The sequence below is a fragment of the Coturnix japonica genome, chromosome 3, assembly GCF_054131305.1.
Source record: "Coturnix japonica strain WE chromosome 3, WE-NBRP24, whole genome shotgun sequence".
Lineage (NCBI taxonomy): Eukaryota > Metazoa > Chordata > Aves > Galliformes > Phasianidae > Coturnix > Coturnix japonica.
In genome coordinates this window covers 76,508,609-76,532,342 of record NC_140665.1, presented here as the reverse complement: position 1 = coordinate 76,532,342, position 23,734 = coordinate 76,508,609, and the positions used below count along the sequence as shown (strand labels likewise).

Below are 23,734 nucleotides of genomic sequence, written 5' to 3'. Positions count from 1 at the left end.
CAGCCTAACCAGTACCCTAACTCTAAGAACCCTACACTAAATCATATCCCTGAGCACCACATCCAAACGGCTCTTACACACATCCAGGGATGGCGATTCAACCACCTCCCTGGGGAGCCTATTCCAGTACCTGACTACCCTTTCTGTAAAGAAGTTCTCTCTAATATCCAACCTAAACTTGCCCAGGCGCAACTTGAGGCCATTTCCCCTCGTCCTGTCACTTGTCACCAGTGAGAAGAGACCTGCCCCACTCTCACTGTAAGCACCTTTCAGGTACTGGAAGAAAGCAATAAGGTTTCCCCTCAGCCTCCTTTTCCCCAGACTAAACAGCCCCAGCTCCCTCAGCCTCTCCTTGTAGGGCTGATTCTCCAAACCCTTCACAAGCCTCATTGCCCTTCTCTGGACCTGCTCCAGTACCTAGAGGGAATCACATGCCCTCTATGCCACCCTGTCACCTCCTGGACAGCCAGCATCTTCATAGCCTCCATCAATGAAAGATCAGCTCAGTGCAGCCACCACAGAAGCCTGATGGAAAGGCATCCCTCCATCTGTGCAAAGACACCACAGGGCACCACGTTTTGCAGTCCCCATTGGACTGGTGCTGGGAACTTTGGCACAGAGTTCATCAGATGGATCCTGCTGTCTTGTGGTGTGAGAACTAAATACACCTTCTGCTTCTGTCAGCAGGTGGTTACAGTGGGTACAAGCTGTCAGCCCTTGGGGAAACTTACTTCTGTTCTTTAGAGAAATAAAGAATATTAGCTTTAATACTTCATTATTTAAGGGCAACTAAACTGGAGATGAATCTTGAGCACAGGGAGCAGCTGAGGGAGCTGAGATTTTTCCATCTGAAGAAAAGGAGGCTTGGGGAAGACCTTATTGCTTTCTAGAGTCACCTGGATGGATGTTGTGGCAAGGTGTTTGGCAGTCTCTTCTCCCAGGCAGTAGCAATAAGATGGAGGGAATGACCTCAAGTTGCAGCAGGGAAGGTTCACATTGCCTGTTAGGAAGAATTTCTGTTCAGAAAGAGTGGATTGAACTGCATTGGAACAGGCTGCCCAGGGAAGTGGTGGAGTCACTGTTCCTGGAGGTGTTGAAGGAAAGGATAAATGTGGTACTAGGGGACTCAGCTTAGTGGGTGATATTGGTGGTAGGTGGGTGGTTGCACTAGATGATCATAGAGGTGTTTTCCAACATCAGTAATTCTGTGCTTCTGTTATCTCTCTGTTTTACCTTATTGCCTGCTCTCAGTTGAATGTTATTGCACAGGTTTATATTAAGGCAATTCATTTATATCCAAGCAACTACTACCTACGAAGTTCACAGTAATGAAGTTTTACACTGAGATGCTGTGCAGTATAGTGCACTTCAGATTGATTTGTGTGCAGTCGTAAGAAAAACAGATACAGAACAAGAACTCCTAATAAAAATACACATTTGTAATGTTCCTTTTTAATGTGTGGGAAGGTGAACAGATTTATTAGGCCTTCATTCTGGCAGCTGCGTTGGTGGTATAGTGGTGAGCATAGCTGCCTTCCAAGCAGTTGACCCGGGTTCGATTCCCGGCCAACGCATCCCAGGTTTTTTTTTAGGCAGTGTTCTCTCCGGTCCTTTTGGTTGGAGAACTGGGATCCAGGCAGGAGGACAAGAACAGACTGGTTGAATGAATGGAATGGGTGCGTGATTGATGTCGTGCCCAGGGCTTTGGGTGGTGTGATCTAAGACAGACCTTAAACTGGGAAAGCTGATGTAGGATAGGACACAACTGAGCAGGAGGGGTTGAAATATGCTTGGCAGTGAGCTGGTATGGCTCATCACCAGGATTTTAAGCTAGATTTAATGGTGGAAGGGCCTGAATGTACTGCTGAGCAACAGAGAAGACTCAGGGAACGCTGTCACTTCAGGAGGCAATGGTGGGGAAAATCACAGATTTATCCCAGGAGGTTTTGAGAGGGCTCTGCCCAGAAGGTAACGTGGCCAAAAATCCAGCTGAAGTGCCTCGGTAGTAATGCACTCAACATGGGAAATAAGCAAGAGGAATTGGACACTATGGAGCAATTGGAAATCTGCTGTCTTATTGCAGTCATGGAAACGTGGTGGGATGACTCACATAACTGGAATGCCATGTTTGAGGGCTATGAGCTCTTTAGAAGGGATAGGTGAGGTAGGAGGGGTGGGGGAGTTGCCTTCTGTGTTAAGAAGTGGATAGACTGCAAGGAGCTGTCTCTGAGAAACAGTCAAAAACAGGATGAGAGCTTGTGGGTTAAAACTAGAGACTGGGTATCTGGTGGTCGAGATCTACTACAGGCCACCTGATCGAGGCCTCCTTCTTGCTTCAGCTGCAAGAGATATCATGCTCACAGGCTCTCATCCTGGTGGGGAAGTTTGCTGATGACACCAAGCTGAGTGGTGCAGTTTATGCAATAGAAGGGTGGGACGTGGGCAAGCTCTAAAAGCAGGTACATGAGAACCTAATGAGGTTCAGCAAGGCCAAGTGCATGGCATTGCACTCGGGTTGAGGCAATACCAGGTACGAGTACAGACTCAGTGAGAGCAGCCCTGCAGAGAAGGACTAGCGGGTCCTGATGGACAATAAGCTGATTCCAGTCTTATTAAATCTGCACAGATATTACAAAAATGACCGTACTGTAGTTAATCTAAAAGACCATCAATTGGTATTTACTTTTAATCATATTTCATCACGTCTCCCTAAACCATCTTCTGGCACTTACTCTATCACATCATCTTCTTATTTCTAGAAAAAAAAAAAAAAAAATTGATGCTCTTTAAAGTAAAATTGAATGGAATAAAACTTCATGCTGTTATAACCTCTTATACAGAGAATAGTCAATTAAGGCTAATAAAACTGCCAAACAGATCAATTCAGTTAGCAAATCTACATAGGAAAAAAAAAAGCATTAAGTGTAAAGCCTTCAACATCAAACTAAATGTTACTGTTCAGAGGAAGAGCTAAAATGGAGCATTTCACAGTAGAAAGTGGAGTATTCAGGGCAGTAACCTCCATTTTCTATTTCTGTCATCTTTCCTACGTCACAGATTGTTCTACAAAACAGCAAGTTTTATCTCCTCTTTGTGTCCAACTGGTTTTCACAATGAGGCAAATGGAAAGCGCAGTGTAATAGAGTCTTTTATAGAAGTCAAAATATGCCAGATTTTCTAATAGATGTCATTTTTTATCACCTGTAGTTATACTAAAATAGGGTTTTCAAACCTTTGTAGGCAATAATAGTATTTTATAGGAAACGCAGATCATTCACTGATTTTTCCATTGTTTAAAAGTTACTGCTATCCATAGTCCAAAGTGGCCTCTGCTTTGTCTTAATATGAAAGCACTTCATGATCACTTCTTTTGTAACAGCAATAACTGTAGAAATGAATCCCATTTTTAATCTACATTATTACCTTTCTTCCTGAGTGTCCCCTGAGTATCGGCCAATTATGTGGCTAATGCACTTTCTTAATTTGTTTTAGATTCAAATCCAGATTTGGTAATGTGCAAAATGGGCAGGAACATAACTGCATAAGATGAAATACACCTGTCAGAGCACCCTTTGCATGTGTGAACTTGACTGACTGGATGCCTTAATGAAACACTTTGCTTCCTGCAAAGTGTCAGAAGAAGAATTATTATTCTATCTGCATAAACTAGTATCGTTGATGCAATAGTGTATGTCAGCAATAATCTTTTGTGATCAGGGTTGCTATTCTCCTTTAGAGCGCTGCAGTTCATTACCACACATTAAAATCTAAATGACTTCAAGTACAACACGACTGTATTAATGCTTTAAACAAATCTTTATTTTTTAAAACCTTAAAAACTTAATGCATTTGCAAAGCCGTAAATGTCTGTGTATTTGCTTAGGAATCATAAAACAACAGGGGACAGCTTATGCATACACTCATACTGAATCAGCTTTAAATGAAAATCTAGACAAGGAAAAATAGTTTATCCCTTGATTGGAATTCCTTCTCTAATCAGACTCAGACCTAATCAAACCTAATATCCAACCAATCAGACTCAACTTTGAAGTATGATTGTACTTAAATTTTACCCATAAGTAAAAGTTCACTTCAGGCCTGTCAGTGTCACTTTCAAACCGCTGGCACTTTCATTCCTGGTGAACTCATGGATAGTTCTTAATTCACAAGCAATGCTTGGAAAATAGGAGGTTTTGGTCAGTACTACATTCGTTCTACTGCACAGTAAGTTGAAATGTGGCACACAGTAAACGTGCTTTACCTGAATTTTTTACTCTATGAAAGCTGGAATATTGAACTCACTCTAAAATACTGCTTACAGACACTGCTGTGTTTATTGGCACATATTATCAGCTGTGAAAACAAAACAAAACAAACAAAAAGCCACCACAAGCCTCCTTAACAAGCACGGTGTACCAGCTGAAGCTCTGGTGTAGTCAAAAGCTATACCAGGAAATGAATTTTGCAAGCAGAAACAGCATTTGTTTTGTTTAGAGTATCCAGTAGCTCCCTGGCATATCAGCTAACTCCTCACAGTGCAGATCAGCTCCACAAAAGTACATCCAGATTACAGAATATCCTGGCTCTCTAGAATTTCAGTACTTGATACGGAGCTCATATCAAGAAGAGCCAACAGCTCCCATGATTGGCAAGCAAACCAAACCATGAAGATCAAACTGACTACATACCACTGTGCTATTCCAGCTTCAAAGGTAGCCGGCCTACTCTTCTCAGTGGGACCCTGAGTTAACGCACTTTTTCTGGCATCCACTTTGCATCTCCTGAAAGCAATATTGTTTTCTCTTCTAAAAACCAGTTTATCCCGGTAGCTTCTACAATGTAAATAGCTGTAGTGTTTTAAATATGTGCCAACGACTTAGATTAAAAATAATTAATTATGAACCACGTAAGAAAAAAAACACCACCACCTCAACCTGCAGGGGTTGTATCCAGCTTTATGTGTCGTTCCTTCAAACATCATTTTAAGTATAGCTGCCACAGAGCTCTCTGGGTGCTATTTGAAAAGCTGCCAGTGTAAAATGCACAGTTCACCACATGGCATCTCATTCATTCAGTTCTATTAGTCTTACACTGAATAGTCTGATCACGTCAAGCAAACGTATCTGCCAAAGCAGTGAGAGCACCAGGTTAGAAACAATGATGTCATTAAGCACGCAGCGATAGATCCCTCTTTGTATCACAAACAATATTAGAACCAGTTTGACTGTGCACATCACTGTGATACCACAGTGGAAAGCAGTCAGAAAAATTAACTTCCAAAGCTTCCCTGCAAGCAAAGACATAAGCAAATACTGCCAACTTCAGGAAATCAATTTCAAATGGAAACACTTGATTACATTTGCATAGTTGTGAAGATTTATTAGTTACAGTGTAATGAAAATCAACTTTTTTTTTTTTTGGTACAGGCATAAGTAAAAACATACACTATATAGAAAAACATCACAGCTTTAAAAACTGGCTTACGTTGTCTAAAATGAGTAAATCTAGTTGTATTTCAAGGCATTGGCCTTTATACTTAATTTGATGCCAAACCATCACACAGTGCAAGAAATATAATGCAATAGTACGAATTCCATACAGCAGTCATCGGAGTATTTAGTCTCACAGAATGATACGCTGGCAAAAAAAATTGCGCTGAGTATTTTTTCCTTTTAAACAGAAAATCCCGTTGAATTTATTTTTTCCTTTCTTTACATTCACTCTACTACAAAAATATCAGATGGCAGATTTAACAGTGTATTCTACAAAGAAACGCACCACGGACAACAGGAATTGCAACTTTGGGACAAGTACTTTACAAAGTATATTAAAAAAATAAATTATATGGCAAACAAAATCAAGCACGTGCCTTAGGCTTTGCAAATAAAAGTGAGATTCAGCTGGCAGAAAGACTGCTTCTCTCCCTCTGGCTGTATCAAAACAGTTTCTTAGTTCTTAAAGCTCTATCAAGACAGAATACATCAAATCTAATGGAAGCAATAAATACTCCCATGAATAATCAGTAGCACAAGTGACCCTGGTGTTGATGGCAGAGGGCTTCTACAGTGATCCATCCAACTGGTTAGGAGGGTAGTGCACACAGAGAGTATATTGGGGTGGTAACTCATCTAGAGCTCATGCGTAACTGGTGAATGATGACACTCTCTAAAAGAAAAGAGAGCAAAACATTTGGTTTTATGAAACTGGAAACAAATTACAAGTTACTATCATGAAGAACAATGACATTAGCGAAGAATTTTTCTTCTGGAAATACCTTGCAGACAATCTCTAACATCACTGTTTGGTAAATACTGCCCTGTTTAATGCTGCAGTGGGAAACCTAACTAGTACCATGCTAGGGCTCTTGGCTCCCTCTTCACTGTCAAATCCATCCCTTGGAAAGGAAGAATAACATGGCTGAATAAATTGAACCACAGGAACACTAAGGCTCAGCCCCACACCTGAGTCCTGCGGAGGACAATTTGAAGTTGGGTATCTTGAATCCTATCTATCTGAGCAAAACCATCGAAAACCTGCTGGCAATTCTAAAGCAGGGATGAGAAAGAGGTATGTGGTCATTTGTTTTTAATTGCATTTTCCTTAGAAACTGATGCTGCTTTTATTCAGCAAGTCTGCTGAATTTTGCTATTGCCTGGAAGATAAATTCCAGCCACAGTATGAAAAAGGAAGTATTATTTGCCTTCTCTTTGAAAGGCACAGTTTAGTTTTGCTCTGAGTGTAACACGAGAGCTCTCTGATTAATTTCTAGGTCCTTTTGAAAGGCTGGCTCACAGCTTGGTCTTCAGTTTTTCTATTTAATATACTGCTCTGACAGGCAATTTCTAACAGAAGAATTTAGCTATCTAAATACCTCTATTAAAAGAGGTATTTTACCCATTTCAAATAATATAACAGCACCGATGCTAACAAGAAGTACAGTAATATGCTTTCATAAATGCTCATTTTCTGAATTGAAATGCTGTTGGTTTTGTTAAAGATTCTTTCCTCTCTTAGTAGCCTGAAGATTTTTCAACAAGTCTGCAGCACTAGAAATTGCACTAACCGCTCCATTATCCTCTTGGGCATTTCTGTTGACTCTTCGCCTTTGATTGCTTTGATATTTGAAAGGAGTTTAAGCAAGTTACATTAGAATATCACTGCATTTTGTGTACTCGTTATGCCAGAATGTTGCCACTAGATGGCAGATTCCAGTTAGGTTTTTCTTACGTGTGTTGACCCAGAAAAGCCCGGCTGAGGCAACACCCAAGGAAGTACGGTGTGGCAAATGAAGTCATAGATTTTCCCGCATTAAAGCGTTTCATTTTTATATCATTTACGTTCACAAATGATTTTCAGGAATATACATGCGCTTATTCTCAGAAATTCAAGCAACGAAGACTGAAGAACAGCAAATGACAGCAAGAAGAATTACAAGCAGAGCTGTTCTCTAACTTCAAGTTCTTAAGGAATGCTACGCAAAAAGCTGCATTTAATATCAGATTATAAAATCGAATGAAATCTCCCATTCATGTCAATGGGAGCCACGTGAATTCTATAAGAAACACTTTTCCTTAATAATCAATTTGGACATGATCTATTTATTCATACTTTAATAACAAAATTCTAAAAATTGAATGGGCTGTAGAAAATAGCACCTTCCTTGTGAAGGCTCGATACTGAATGAACAGCAAAAATACAGTGGGTTTCCAAATCAGCTGTCCTCCTACAGACTAAATATAATGATTTGTAAAGAAAGTCGGAAAAATATTAAATAATTTCCAGTTCTTGTATTTATTTGTTCGTTATTTTCTCACACTTGTTTCTATGCATGGACTAAGTTGTTGTTTGTTTTTGTTTCCCTAACAATTTAGTTTGCATTACATTGTTATGTATAATATGTATATATATGCATTATGTACATAAAATCACAGAATAGTTTGGGTTGGAAGGGATCTTTAAGATCATTTAGTTCCAATCACCTGCTATAGGCAGGAACACCTCCCTTAAGGCCAGGTTGCTCAAACATACTGTAGTTACTAGAAGAGGTATTCAAACAGTTATTAAACTGAAACTACAGTAGGACAGATTTTGTCACAGTTCTGTAGGAATATGATATTCATAGGATATCATTATATACATTTTTCTAGGCTTTTAGGTCTGAACATTTCAAGGAGCTATCAATTCACTTAAACGCAACTGAATTTATTCTAATGGCAGGAAAAGAGAACAAAGGTAACAGAAAATGATCATTCTGGTTTCAGTCTCTCAGTGTAAGCTGGAATATCTCAGGCAAACACATCATTAGCGACTGGCCTATCAAAAATACCAATTCTCATAATGAAGCACATTGACTGACATTTTAATATATGTTTAATGTACGTATGTAAAGTTTAATTTCTTTGTACAATATATACAAATAATAACATCAAATGATACATAGAGTTGCACATCCAAGTGAAGAGAAGCGAATCATCTATTGGTATCTCTATTTTTATAAGCCTGTTGCAAAAGAGTTCTTAAAGTGAGGAACCATTCATACCTGAATGATCTGTACCTGAATGATTTTGTACCTGATATCAGAGCTGACAGCTCTCAATTTGAGAGTAGTTAATCCTCGTTGCATCCTCGAAAAAGCTTTGCAAGGGCAGTGTAGGTAATAATGGAGATTAAAAGTGAAGTTAACATCTTCAGTGAGAAAAGTTGGATAGAGGTATGTCAGAGTGCACTCAGTCAGAATTAAGGGAAAGAGGGTAACTCACACTGACGCAGGGGAGAAAAACATCCCCCTAAATGAAAACAAGTTCAAAAGATGAGCTCACAGAAACTGCTGCCAGAAAACTACAGGTTTCAAACAGATTCAATGAAGTCGGCCACTGATGTGTGATAGGAACATATAATTGGTCTGAAAATTGTCCCAACTGCTGCAGATTATGCCAAGCACCTGAAACACCTCAGGATGGTAGATTGCTTCTTTAAAGACGTGACTTTCAGCTTCTGATCAGAATCAGAAAATGTTTGGGTAAATATTGAACACGTTTTAGAACACATGTAGCACATTTCAAGCAGTAACGTGATTTGGCATCTAATTGGCATGAATCAACATATTCACGTGACTTCAGAGATTACTCACATGCGACTAATTGCTATGGTGATGTATATTCTGTGGGCACATGAAAAAGAGTCACGAAGTGTTTTGTGCTTTTTGAAATCACATTAATGGGTGCCATAAAAGAAAAAAAAAAAAAAAAAAAAAAAAAAAAGATGCCCAAAATAAATAAGAATCTCTGTTTTCCTTCTACTGTTTACTTAGTCTGTTTAACAATATGAGAGAGCTCCTATAGACATTAGAGATGAAGTTCTGTTCTCCCTCATTTTCAGTCATATTTATGCAAACATTGCTCTGCTAGTGACCACATTAGCAATATCCATGTAACAGCATTCAGGTGACAGGTTCTAATCTCGAGAATGCAGCAGAAAACTTTGTTACGGGTCTACAACCAAAATCTCACACATCACTGTATGCTGATCTGTATCTTCTCATGAGTAGGTTGACACCTTTCCTGTTCTCCTGCCGCTCTACCTGAGCCATATGGGCTGGAATTATCACTATGGCTTGTATGGCTATGCAGTCAGCCACAACAAGGCATTCTCCATTTGACACTGAAGTGTTTAAAAGAAATGGAAATTTTCACTTCTTACACGGATAGTCCTTGTTAAGAGTAGTATTTCATAATACTACTATAGGTTCAGATTTTGCTTGTGTCTGATGGGATTCAAATCTGTACCTCCTTGCTTTCAAAGACCACTGTATTTATCACTGTTATTCTGAGTTGAGTGCATTTTGCTATTGAATCTGTTCCACTTCATTGAAAAAGTCAAGACAGGGAAGAAGGGAAGGGAGAGAAGGAATGAACAAGAGTAATTCCCGATGATCACCTGGGCAGAGGAAGCTGGTTTTCTGCACTTTAACTCACTCATGGTAAAATACACATAAAGAAGCCCTGTAAGTAAAGGCTTGATTAATTTCCTATGCATTTATGTCTGACAGCTTGATCCTTTGGTGCCTAGTAAAATCTGAGGTCTGAACAAGTCTTGCCCTTGTGGCATTTGTGACATCACTCTCTTGTGTTTGTTCTTTGATGCTGCTTGAAGGTGAGCTCATGTTGCATTCTTTCACACGGTGGGGTTCTGCTAAGGTCTTGCTCCTCTTCTCAGTCACCCTTTTCATTAAACTTGAAGAACTTCTTATTCTGGGGACCTCTGTTGTTTTGTCAGGTTTGGCTGAAACTGGTGGATGTGTTCAATGTTATTCATCAACAGAGGTCGGATGGATGAACACAGACATTTCATCTTAGTAGCCTTCTTTTCACAGAAGACCAGACTTAAAAGCAGCCTTTGGAACAGGGACCAGAATCTGGGAGGACTTCCCCCCTACTTCAATATCCTGATCACTCAACCATTCTCCTGTTTCTGCTCAATGAATACTGAACTCCCCCATGCAGAACAGCACAGCCTTTACAGAAAGGAACAAGAATGCCGTTGTCAGTCCCTCAGCTGTCATTGCTTGCTGAATTTGGTGGAGCTGATTGGAATTACCTCAAGAACTGCTGAGAAGAGGGTCCTGAGTCATGTCTTTGAAGAACAGGTTCAATCAAAAGCTTGTTAAAATAAGTAGCACTATTATGTATCCCTGTGATATGTGATCTATTAGGAGACGTTAATGATTCTACAACCACTTTAAAACAGCTACTGGTTTCCCACACCTTCTCCCTTTCTTTTTCTTGCCCAAGAACTTGCACCTTGGCTAGGTTAAAATTAGACTTTTTGTCTGTTGCCAGATTCTTTTCAGTTCAGATCAGTTGTCCAGGTAAGTTCTAACACTTGTGCCAACTCTTGGGCCAACCAGATGGAAGTCAGTATTATCTTGGGTTGGAATTGCCAAAGACAAGACTACAACTTCTGATTCCGTTGGCTGGTTATTGTCCTGACTTTAAGTGACTGTGAAATTGTGGCTTTATTGTTGATTTGATGTCTTGAGGAGACATGAATACCTAGAGTATGGATTTCAGATAGGTTCAGAGCTTGCACTGCTAGTTGGGCTACAACACCAGTAGGCCAGTGCAGTGGCAGAACTTCAGGTGGATCTTCAGGGCGTCTCTGGTGCTCAAACAATACCAGGAAAGCTGGGAGCTGAGCTGGAGCATTATGGACTGTACTTAGACTCGGTTGTCTAAATCACCCTTTGGGGCTGACCTACTGAACAGAGAACTCTACAGCAGTCACTAAAAATACAGTCTTCAGATTCAGAAGAAATTCCAGTAAGATAAAGACAGTTACGCCTCAACTTTGAAGACTTCTAAACTACAGGCTTTCCTTTTTTAAAATAACAATAATAATATTTAAAAGTATAATTATCTTACATTCTTTCTGCCTTTACAAATCAAAAATCTCAGCTCAATCAGAACATGTTAGAAGTGCTAAGTACAACTAAGTACATATCTGTAGCTAACAGTCAAACTAGCTGCCTGATTCCAACCCTCTGGAATTCTGCTGGGTTGACTATGGAGCAAAAGCTCTTTTTTTGTGTGTGCTGTCCCCAGGAAAAATAACAGCATCCTTGGTCTGACCTGTCTGGAATTTCTCAAATCTGTCTCATATAATCCTTCTGACTCTATAGAGCAGTTCCTAGCTTGTGTCTGCAGTCCTGGTTCAGCTGTGCTAATTTGCGTGTCTTGGATTTCAGGTACTGTAAGTCTGGCTTATTTCTGAATTAGTTTCTCAGACCTTAGGCAAAACAAGCCATTTTTTCAACCACAGGCACTCTTAGAACATTGCCCTGTGTAAGGCAACAGTTAACTAAGGAATAGCTCTTTTCTTTGGAAAAAAAAAAAAAAAAAAAAAAAAAGGATATGAAAAGGAAGGCTTAAGGCAGCTGTAGTTCATCACTGTATCCACATTAGCTTGGGGCTCATGTTTGCAGTATTATTTAAATGATTGTTTTGAACTAAAGATTTGTTTGAGTGCCAGTATTTAGAGGGTCTATCCAGCTAAAAGCTCTTAATAAGTTTTCTTCAAACATCTTTTTAAAAGTCCATGTTACAATCAGAACGGTAAGATCTCAGTAACCATTTATTGTCAAACTGAGGCTTTTAGCTTACAACAATTTGTTTAGAGGGTCCGATGCACTTCTGGAATGGTAACTTATATCGCTTGATAATTCCAGTTTCCAAGTTTTATCTGAAATAGTGGGAATTGAGTGCTATAAAAATTTGAATCTGATTTTCAGGTGCCATAGGAACCAGAAACATAAAACTAGCAGGTACCGCAGGTGCTGTACAGATGGAAAAAAGGGAGCCTATTTCTTTTTGTATGTGACAGCAGCTTTTGTATCACAGAGAAAATGTCCTTCATGTTAATCATAAAATGCCAGCTGTATTCTGGGATAATGGCCATATCTGGATCTTAAATTGGAGAGCACTGCAAAGTGCACACTGAAGATTAAACATTGTTTGGATTGAATATAATTTTGTCGACCTTCTGTGGCAGATTCTTCCATCAAATTTCTTCTCCCAGACAGAAAAGCTATTTAATATTTCACACACTGATGCATTTTTCTTTCCGTGAATTGTATTTATTATTTATTGGTTGTCTTCCTGCTTTTCCTTCTGAAAGCTATTCCTAACCAGTCCTTTACAGCTTTCTGTGGTGGTTGAGGTATACAAGCTTTAAAACCTAATTTATCAGCCTGCTCAGCTCAGTTTCTTTTTTTGCAACTTTCTTCTTAAAGGAAATGCCCTTTAATAACTTTAGTGTTATTAAATAAATCATTGTAACAATCATCAGTATCCACACCATTTCCATGCTGGAACAATTCCTTAAAACATGCTTAAAAATGCAAACATATAAATGAAGAAAACAAAAAGAGAGAAGAAGAATCTCCATGGTACTCTGAGGCAGTCTGTACTTAACACAGAATACTTCAAACAAATGAGAACTGACCATAACTTAGCTATCAGACACTTTCTCTTTCCCTGACCATACCTGAACTGTGTCTTTACGTAGCAAGTGCTGGCACCAGCAATCTGTGTTGACACTCCCTCTAACACATAAGGATGCTTGACAGCTCAAGTTTATCTATAGAGCACAAGTCCATCCAAAAGAAAAACTGCAAGCCCACTGAAGTCAACTTAAGGACTTGCTTCATAGACTTTCATGGTTTTTGGAACAGGCACAAAGGGACTTCATTGATTGTAGTCAGATCAATGTTTCTCTGAGGCTTTTTTTAAAGAGTAAACACCTTTTGGCCCACTTCCTTCAACTAACCCCAGAGATGGCAGTAACCCAGTCTAAGCCACAGAAGAGAGACTCAGTTGTAAGCACTAACTAACCTCCTATATCCCTGAATTTTGTCACTGCCTTGAGAAAGCAGCTCACAGAGAGAAGAGATTCCTAGAGAGAAGACTGGTCACAGCCTGTGGTCCTTTCTCTCTTCCTCTGCTGTATGTGAGGCACTAGCTTTTACTGAAATAAAAGCTCAGGTCCCTAGGTACCACAGCATCTCAAAAATGTGGTTACACGCAGGTGCTCCACAGAGAAGCCAGGACAGAAAGTGATCTGTTATGCTGGAAGATAGTTGTTTAAAAGTGACTGATCTTCCTTCAGTCTATTAAAAAGTCACCAAGTCAAGCATTAAATATTCCTAGGCTGGATTAATAACTTGGTGAAGTTGCCCATTCTCATTTCCCAGGCTGAATGTATTCCTGATGTACACTGCCTTTCTGATGGTTCTTTTCCTCCTTCAATAAGAAAACAAAAGGATGTTGTTACTCAAGTAGTCATCACACACACTCATTAGTTGGTTGTGAGTGACAGGTGAAGGGCTTCGTTAGTATGGAAAATCATGAGCAACTCCACAGACAGGGGGCTGTAGATCATGGTAGCAGTAACAGCTGCAGAACATACCCCCTGAACCTGCCATCAGCCCTGACCCCCGCCCAGGGAGCCAGAGCCACTGGCTGAAGATTTCTTCAGTTCTATTTTCATTGACTGAGTCTCGGCACGAGGCTCGAATTTTGTCACATTTCCTGCTCCCGAGGCTGCCACTACTGGCTTTCCTGCTTTCATACCTTTTGACACGGGAATACGGGTGGGTGTAGGTCTCAGGGATGACCCATCCTGTGCTGTCTGCAAAAGAGACACACAGAGAAAGAAATGACATGAACTGAAGAGTTTTTCTTCTCACATATTCTTATATATTACACTTTTTACAGTTTCTTCATTTACCACTCAAGCAACAATGTCCTAAATCCTGCCTATCAGCAAATAAATGTTCACGTTTGAAATGTGTCTGTAGCAAATACTACTAGAGTAGGGCCAAAGGCACAATATCAGAGTGAAACTAGTCTTCCAGAGCCAGGGACAAGCGTTTTAGATCATCATATGGATGGGAATCCCAGCAGATCTCTGACATTGCCACACACCACAATGCAGGGCTCACTCAGAGGCTGTTGAGCCAAGGCCAAGCTGTCAGACAGGTACAATATTAGCATCACATGTGCACACTGATGAGCACAGGCCCTCAAAATAGAATAGCCACATGAGGCTAATTTACTAATTGATGTATTTTCAGAGCTGGGACAAGCTCTCTCAGTCACATAAATAAAACTGAACTTTGCTTCCTCTAGTTCAGTGGGCAATGGCTGGGGCTGGTTATTTCTTCACTGGGAAGTACAGGGGTAGGAGGAAGCAAATAGGTCCAAAATAGAGAGACTGGGCCAAGATTTGGATTTCCTTTTCCTGTTGCTGCAGGAAAAACGATGTGGGAAAGAATTCTCTTCCAGGAGTCAGAGCCACAGCTTGCTGACCTCTGGGTCAGACCTTGCCAGGTCTACCTCAAGGCAGGGCAGACAGCCATTCTACCAACTCTGTCTTGGCAACAAATTCCCTAGCACTCTTATCCTCAAGTTTGTGGACTTCAGAAGAATAAACTAAAGCCTAGAACAATCTTTAATGTTTCTTTATTCTGGAGGGAAGCCAGCTGAGGACCCAACCCCCCCTGCCTGGAGCTGGCAACAGCCACAGATCTGCGCCCAGCTAGAGTGCCAGTCACAGGCCAGGCAGGCCTCCCACAGCTCTGGGAATGGCAATCCACATCCACGTTTAGGCAACTGAATTATTGTGTAAAGATACAAGGACTACTAGGATGGGACAAAAAGATTCAAAGACAACACATCTTTTCTGCCCAGATAATGTTGGCCAAAACTGGAAGTTAACCCCTTACAGACCATGACCTAAAAGAAATACTCGCAATCATGACAGTTCTGAGATACAAATGTCTCCTACCTTCTGCAGCATGCAATATAGAGACACATGTTAGCAATGACAACTTGTGCATCTCTGTTGCAAGTCAAGTTTGGCTTTCTTTATTTTCAGGTAATCAGTGAAGACGTTGTTCTCACAAAACACCTTTCTTGAGATTCAGAAATCCCAGCTACAACTGTCTGCTAAATGACTAAATATTGCAACTTAAGGTATATGAACAAAATAAAAGTAAACTTCTGAAGAACACTGGATTAGAGGATTGCATCAATTCTAACACATATTAATTTACTTTAGAGTGTTTTTTTAAAGTGCTCCATGAAGGAACATTTTTCTCTCCTGAAGGATTTCCAGCCAGGAGCATCAGAGCCGTCTGTCTGCACCCCGAGTATTGAAAGGAAAACCATTCCTTAATCTTCTAAGACCAGTTCAAACCTCTATGTGTACACACACACACACACACACACACACAAAAAAAAAAAAAAATAAAAAAAAATCACAATTGGAAAACTTGAATGCTGTCTGCCTGGCAGGAAGGAAGCCATTTTCAATAACTAAAAGCAACATTTACAATAGTAGTCTAAAGGCTAATATGGAACTCACATGTAGATGTCAAAACAAGTTAGGCCCATACAATTCTGTAGGGCAAAACATGCAAATGCATTCCATCAGCCTTGGAAAATATGTCAACATCCCAGGGAACCCAAATGACAAACATCTTGTGTTCCCTGAAAGAGCTCCACAGTCTGTAAACATGAGGCAATCAAATGAAGTAGCTGGAATCCCAGGCATTTCTTTAGCTTTATTCGCATGTAAATTATTAACGAAGGATTTGGGTGCTTTCAAGTTACTCATTTCAAGCCTAAATCGCTGGAAATCAGTGTGAAAAGAACTCTAACTGGCTTTACTTTTTTTTTTTTTTTTTTTTTTTTTTTTAGCTTCCTTCGTTGTGGCACACAAACATGTTGATTCTATGGAAGCTAATGCCCACTTCTCAGACAGCTGCAAGAGCATTTTGTGTTTGTTAAGCCAAGGAAAACAGCATAAATGTAGCCCTTCAGCAAGCCGTCCCCTTTGGCAGGGTAGCACTGGAAGCAGGCAAGGGACACGGTACACTTCAGCAATGTCTGAGGCAGAAAACACAAACATCTGCCTCTTGGTAATTCCTTCCAAGCAATCCCCTCCAGACCCGTGTGTTCATAGGCTGTATCTTTTCTTCAGGTTGATGCAAGAATGCTCTCAATTTTGATGCAGTCCGCAGAGAGGCTTTACAGGAAGGCAGGGTGAAGTTACAGTGGCTCAGACCTGGCCATATGTGCTACTGGAACACTACGGTCAACTTTATTGTATTTGATGGATGTGCAGAAGGAGTGAGAGTATTCATGTGTATGATCGCTTTTGGAATATTTTAATAACAAAGATGTGTTTTCAGTATTTGCTCTTGATCAGATCAGAGACCAGCTCGCCCTAGACAGAAACGGTTCAGTTCCCTGGCTGACATAAAAGCATCTATTGCAATTTGAGATGCTGTGGGCTATTCAAGCTATATCAAGCACAAGGCCAGTTGATAAAAGGGGATCTAAAGAGACCTGCAACCTCCGATAAAGCAGCTGGAAGCTAGGTAGGGTACTTGAGAGTGCTTAAAATGGCACAAAGGAAGTATGTTCAGGTGACTAAATCCTGGAAGGCAGTTACCATCAAGAAGAAGTTTAAGGGTGGGTTTGGGTATAGAAATCAGAATGGCTATGGTTATATGTTAAACACTGAATTCAGTCTAACTGGGATAGCCTCCATCGTATCAGTATGGGGCTGAGGGATGCAACAGAACCTTGGAAGTCCAGGGAATCTAAACAGAGTTTGTAAGAAGGGGCAGATTCTTTAGTGGGGACTGTTGTGATAGGAAAAAGGGAAGTGGATTCAAACTAAAAGAGAGGAGACTGCATTAAGGAAAAGGTTTTTTACAATAAAGGTAATGAGGTGCTAGAACAAGTTGCCCCAAGATGTGGTGAGTCCCTATCCTTGAAGACATTTAAGGTCAGGCAGGACCAGCCTCTGAGCAATCTGATTTAGCTGTAGATATCTCTGTTTATTGCAGGGGAGTTGGACTAGATGAAATTCTATGAAGTACCCCCAAAACATTGAGGCCCTGCTCAGAGAAGCCAGCGAGTTCAGGTGCCAGGGGAGATAGTCACAGAGAGATACCTCTTTTGATTGATCTTTTTGGTTAACTGCTCAAAAACTTCCCAACTCTCCTGCAGGTGCCTGATATTTCTTTAGACCAATGCCCCCTTTTCTCTATGTCAAAACCATCACAGACTCAGAAAAAGGCTTTACTAAGAGAGACAGATAACTGCAGCTACTCTACCATACAGGTTGTTGCCAATCAACAGTAGTACCCCTCAACTCTCCATCTGATCCACCATGAAGCCACTGTAACTGGTTTTGGTCTCTTGAGCAGGCAGACACCACAAGCTGAACCTTGAACAGTACCACACGTCCACTCTAGAATTACCTTCACCTGCAGTACTAAAGATTGGTCAACAAAATTGGAAAATGTGTTAAATGTTTTCAAATATAAAAACAGTAACTGCAAACTTGTTGTAGTGGCAGAAAAGAGCTAGAAATTTCAGATTTTCCCCTTTGCACTGCATTAGGATTTTGTAAAAAATACCTTGTACGAGGAGAGCTAAGAAAAACAAGCAAAACCAGTGAGCAAAGAAAGTGGCGTTGTTGTAGTTTGTCTTTCTTGATTTTATGAGCTCATACCCTCAAAACATTACCCAGGTTGGTTTCTTCAAAGGTTAGTAAATGATTACACCTTATTTTTCCTATCTAGGGGTATTGAATGTGTTTATAAACCAGCCACTTGCAAAACACATGGTGAATATACAACTTCTATTTTTTTCAGAGTGTTAGGGAGGAAAAAGCACAGTTGGGCTTGTTATAAGTTCCCTGCTAATCTGACATGGGCCTTAAAACACAAAAGAAAGCAAAAGATAAAGTAAATCCTATGGTTGAGCTATTTCCTTACATTCCAAATCAGCGATGAAGTGATGAGAGAAACTACATTTTAGCCAGATGAAAACAAAAGAAAAAACGTTTTGTCTGCCGCAGTTCAGTGCATCGCCACAGAAGAGTCAGACATGCAGTAAAAAAGAATGGTGAATTCTCAAAAATAGGTTTTCCAAGCTTCTGAGAGACAAAGGAGTGAATAAATGAATTAACTTGAGACTTTAAAAAATGAACAGTTGCTTTTAGTATACAGGAGTCCCTGTGAAACATCTCCAATGCATTATACATGTGAGGAGAGATTGTACATGCAATCCCAAATAGATCAGCATGGCAAATGCAAATTTCAGGGCACGCTTGTTTAGTATATGTTAAAATAGAGACTGTAACCAACTAAGGTATTGCAGTGAAAGGTAATAAAAATCCCCAGCATTTTTCTGCAGCCCACAAATGAATTAACTGGCCTATGATGTTGTGGGAACAACAGAATAAACAAGTTCAAAACACAGAACAGATAGAAGAAGACACCACCACAGTCTGTTAAATACAAAGATGTGGCTACAGGCTCTGGTTCAGAAAGAAATACTTACCTACTGCCAAAAATTGGGAACAGACATTGATGAAAACATGACTCTCTGTTTATCCACTTAAAATAGTCTTACCCTAAGTAACTGCTACAGGCTAAATAAGCTTTTGGATTAATACAGTACTGCTGCTTTTGTGTGTTGGTCAAATTCTTCTTTCCCAACTAAAACATTGCAAAATGATGTTCAAGGCCTAGTAAATCTTTAGGGAGGGAGAGCACTAACAAAAAAAGGAACCAAAGACAGAAAGCAGCAAAAAATGTGGAAGAGAGAGCACTTTGAAAAGTTGATAACATTAGTGGGACAGAAAGAACCCTCATACTCACTGGCTAAAGGAGAGTTGGAGCACAAAACAATGGTACCAAGTCTGGTTATTCATTCCTTCAGTGTCCAGTATTACAGCAGATATTAATTAATAATAAATATAATGAGATTCTACCAAAGAAATATCAGCCTGCACTATCAGATGCTAAGGACTATCCAGCTGGGCCAAAAACCACTACAAGTATTATCAGAAGTCAGAATTTGTACTTAGTAAAAATTGCTGTTATCTCCATCATTCTTTGTCTCTTTCTCACTTAGAATTTTACAGGACTGCCATTATATTCAGTAGTTTTGCATCGAGTTCCTTTCAAAGTTACTCCTTTGGGAGATAATGCCAAAGGTATACTAAAGGGCGCTTATAAACAGGAGAAAGCCCGACTTTTTACATGAGCAGATAGTGATAGGAAAGTGGTAAGATTTAGATTAGATATTAGGGAGAAATTCTCTACACAGAGGGTAGCAAGGTGCTGGAGCTGATTGCCAGAGATGTACTGAAAGCCAGGTTGGATGGTGGAGCCTTAGGCAACCTGATCTGGTGGGGGCAGCCCTACCCGTGGCATGGGGTTGGGACTGGGTGGTCTTTAAAGTCCCTTCCAAACCAAGTCATTCTATGATTCTGTATCACTGTCCAACACTGGCATAAAGTTACTCATTTCCATCACAAGCAAATTCAAATCTTATAGCTAAGCCTATATCTGAAACACATGTAGGGCAGCCTGGAGTTTCTCCTCTTCTCACTTATTCTTTCCCTTTTGGCATCTCAAACCCAAACTATGCTCTCCATTCTCCTGACCATAAAGGTTACAAAATGGGACTGTGCTGCTTACCACTGACTGCGTTCCTCGTGTGGAGGACGTAGTCACAGGTGTTATAGTGATAGTACTTGTCACCTTGCTTGCTGCAGGTCGTGAGGACAGGTTGTTCCTGGGTGACCGTAGGACAGTACCAGTGACAACTTCTTTTTCAGCTGCTATGTTCACTGGTCGGACTGTTATCACAGGACTTGCACTGTCTGGTGCAGCACCAGGAGAGCGCTTAAACTGGGAACCCAAATGGATGTGGATTTTGTTGTCTTCTGTTGTAATAATATTAGCGTTGGAGTTGTATTTACGGATTGGAGATGGGACGGTTTGTTTTTCTGGCGTTACTTTGAAAACAGCCCTTCCCATGGTCATATCTTGTGACTGCGGAGAAACAGAGATTTCTGCTGGTGCTGCGGATGTTGATACTGTCATAATCTGAATTGGTGATGCAGGTCTGTCAGCGAAAGGTACTCTGCCTCCCTCTGGAGACTTTTCTCTGGAGAATGTTGTTATAGTGACTGGAGACATGGAACGGTCTGGGCCCAGTGGACTTTCACTGCCTTTTCCTTTCGAGGGCATAATGTTTGGAGAGGGAATGATGGTTATCCGTGGCTTCTGATTTCCCAAAGTAGGAATGACAGTTGTACTTGAAAAAAATTCCTCTGAGGTTGGGCTGGTTATCTCCAAAGTAGCTGTGCTGTTCTCGTGGTCTGGTGTCACCCGAATATGAAGAGGCTGACCCTGCTTTGGTGAAAGGACAACCTCCCCAGGATGTGCTGTGCCACTGTGGGTTCGGACTCCTTTATCTGGAGTTGTCTGAGCACCAGGTTCCCTCTTTTTCATCCATGGTATCCAGGATTTCCTCATTGCAAGTTCATTTGCTGCTGGGGGGTATCTCTCAAGCACTGAAGAACGCTCCATGGGCTTTTTCAGACCTACCTGTCGCAGATTGCTCATGATGTGGTTCTCCTCCTGGAAGGATTTCCGTATAAACACAGCTGGAGTTTCTTCTTCTGCTGCTTCACTGCTCACAGCATCTGTTTGCACACCTGTGGATGTCACAGGAACATCAACCATTCTTCGTCCATTTATGCTGGGCCTCAGAGCACGGCTGTAACGCTTAGAAAGTTCTAACTCTCTCGTTAGATTCAGAACTTCCTGCCCCATGCTCTTGTTTTTATTTTCTTCTTCTATAAACCTTTGCTGCAGAACTGAATAATCAACTTGGAGCTGAGAAAGCTGGTCTTCTTTGTTCATCAGCTCATGGATTTTTTCTTTAAGAGCTTGAACTTCTGCTTTCAGATCTCTGCTTTTAGCCTCTTCCAGACGAAACCTGTGCCTCAGTTCTGCCTCCTGGCTCACTGCTTCACCTTTTTCTATTGCTTTGTTTTTGGCAATCTGGAGCTTCATCTCCTCCAGCTGTTGAGAAAGTAAGTTAGCTTTATCCTGCTCAGTCCTAAATTTCTGCTCTAACTGATCATATTCATCTTCTGTCTTCATCAAATCTCCTTCAACCACTTCCAGTTGTTTGAGCCGTTTTTTCAGTCTTTCAATTTCAATAGTAAGTTCCTTAATCTTGTTGTCCTCCTGGCAGCCATGCTCTGGTCCTTTTCTGGCTCGACCTCTTGTAATTTCTCTCTCCACTTCCTCCATACCATCAATTCTTTTCTTTAACAGGTCAAATCGACAGCTTAGTTCTGAGGATTTTTCTTCTTCACTTTTAAGTTTAACAATTAACTCATCCCTTTCTTTTGTCAAAACAGACACCTTTTCCTCCATTTCTGATTTCAGTTTCAAGAATTTCTTACTTTCTTCTATCAGTTTCTCTGTTACATCCATAACTTTCCCTTGTTCAACTTTAAAATTCTTGTTTAGACCCTCAACCCTTTTTTCCTCCTGTTTTATTTTTTCCATCATATTTTTCCGTTCATCAACCAACATTACAGTAAATGACTTCAGCTTCGTTAAGTCATCTTTTAAGCTTATTTCGGCTTTTTCCAACTTACTTTCTGATGCCTCGAGGTCTTTCACTCGAGTCTTCACCAGTTCCAACTCATTTATCAAATCCTTAGTTAAATTCTTCTCTTTCTCCAAGTTTAAGTGTAGCTGAGTGCATTCAGACTTACTTTTACTGAAAGCCTCTTCCAGCTTCTCTAGTTCTGACATTCTCTTCTGCAACTTTTCCACTTCAAGTTTCAGCTCTTTGTTGTGGTGCTCTTCCTCCTGCAGTTTATTTTTCAGCTCTTTACACTGGGATTCAGTTTTTGTGATCTCTTCATCTTTTCCCTCCATTTCAAGTATGCGCTTGCGGAGGTTTTCGACTTCTGCCATTAAACTAGAGTTCCCACATTCCCCTTTTGCTATTTTATCTCTTAGTTCCTGAAGTTCCTCCTCAGCTTTTTGAAGACTTCTGTTTGTTTCCTCTAGCTCCTCTATTCTGCGAGTCAACCCAACCAACTTGAGCCTTAGCTGTCTATTATGTGACTCTTGATTAGCCAGTTTAGCAGTCATCTCTTCATGTTCTTGAGAAAATGATGATGTTTTGTGTTCAAGTTCTGTTTCTAACCGCATCAGTTTTTGTCCATCTTCTTTTGTTTTTGCAGTAACAATTTTAAGCTTTTCTTCTTCTTCCTTTAGTTTTTGATTTAAATCTTGTATTTTCTGGCTTTGTTGATCAAGTTGTTCAATATGCATTTGTCTTTCATCCACCAGCATGAGTGCAAATGATTTGAGCTTGACTAGTTCTTCTCTTAGTTTACTGAGTCTCTTTGTGTGTTCTTTCTCCTTCCGGGCTTGATAGATCTTCTCCTGCTCCAGAAGTTTCTTTAACCTGAAACAAGTTAGAACAAAGGCATTAAACTACAATATATGCATATTTGGTGCATTTCTCAATTTGGTGTAATTCTCTCTTTTTAATTCACTTTCAGCAAGTTTCTGTATGTAGATATTATGTACTCACCAATCCATTTAATACTGACTTTTTTTGCATTATGGTTTCCCCATAAATGTCTTACACATATAAAAGTGTGTAAAATAAGATAAAAAAGGAAAACCAATTGCTACATGCAATAACACATGAACATTTACAAATGCTAATTATAAATATACCAGCGGGACAGAATATTATGTTAGCACATGACTGATAACCATCTGGGCACCACAGGCATAAGAAATTAGGAGTGAGAGAAATTTGCCAGCACAGTGATAATGGATGTTAAAAGGTTTGTTCTTGTCACATTGCCATCTACGGGAGCAGATGTTGACTACAAGAGTCGTCAAACCTTTGGCTACAGCGTAGCTTAAATGTATTTTCAAGAAATACAAAAGCACAAATCAGATCTATCCTTAGAAAAGTAATGCAGGCCTATATTTTCCACCATGGCAAACTGCATTAACCATTACCCATGCAACATTTCAACAGGGAAATGAAGCACACTCCCTGTTTTATATCTATTTATATTGAGAATACACTGACATAAAAAATAAATAGTTGCGAGTAACAGAGGGATATATTCCTTACTAGTGCATTAATGCAAAAGCAGCAGTATGGTTCAAACAAGACGACAGATAGGTATAGTGAATTTACTGTGAAATGGCACATTTTTCAAACCACTGTCAAAGCGCCAGCTTCTGTACAAGGAAGTGTAATGTAATGATTCAGATACACTTTCTTTGCTCACCTGTTCAGGAAACAAA

General features: G+C 40.2%; 1 protein-coding gene and 1 non-coding gene across 11 annotated transcripts in view; one reads left to right on the top strand and one right to left on the bottom strand.

Moving 5' to 3' along the window:
* The first annotated feature begins 1,502 nt into the window (after positions 1 to 1,502).
* Positions 1,503 to 1,574, top strand: TRNAG-UCC (transfer RNA glycine (anticodon UCC)). The gene has a single exon. It is a non-coding gene; the product is annotated as a tRNA-Gly (tRNA).
* A 2,223-nt stretch (positions 1,575 to 3,797) lies between these two features.
* Positions 3,798 to 23,734, bottom strand: part of FILIP1 (filamin A interacting protein 1) — a 124,227-nt gene continuing 104,290 nt past the window's right edge. For 6 of the 10 annotated variants that reach the window (XM_015859040.3, XM_015859039.3, XM_085543732.1 and 3 more), the window contains 3 exons: positions 20,063 to 22,868; positions 13,963 to 14,184; positions 5,354 to 6,165 (listed from right to left, as the gene is read on the bottom strand). In XM_015859040.3, coding sequence (XP_015714526.2) covers positions 13,978 to 14,184; positions 20,063 to 22,868 — 3,013 coding nt within the window. In that variant the 3' untranslated portion in view covers positions 5,354 to 6,165; positions 13,963 to 13,977. Of the gene's footprint in view, positions 6,166 to 12,609; positions 13,797 to 13,962; positions 14,185 to 20,062; positions 22,869 to 23,734 lie in introns of those variants that run through there. The other 4 variants (XM_032443719.2, XM_085543737.1, XM_085543736.1 and 1 more) reach the window with 3 other exon arrangements.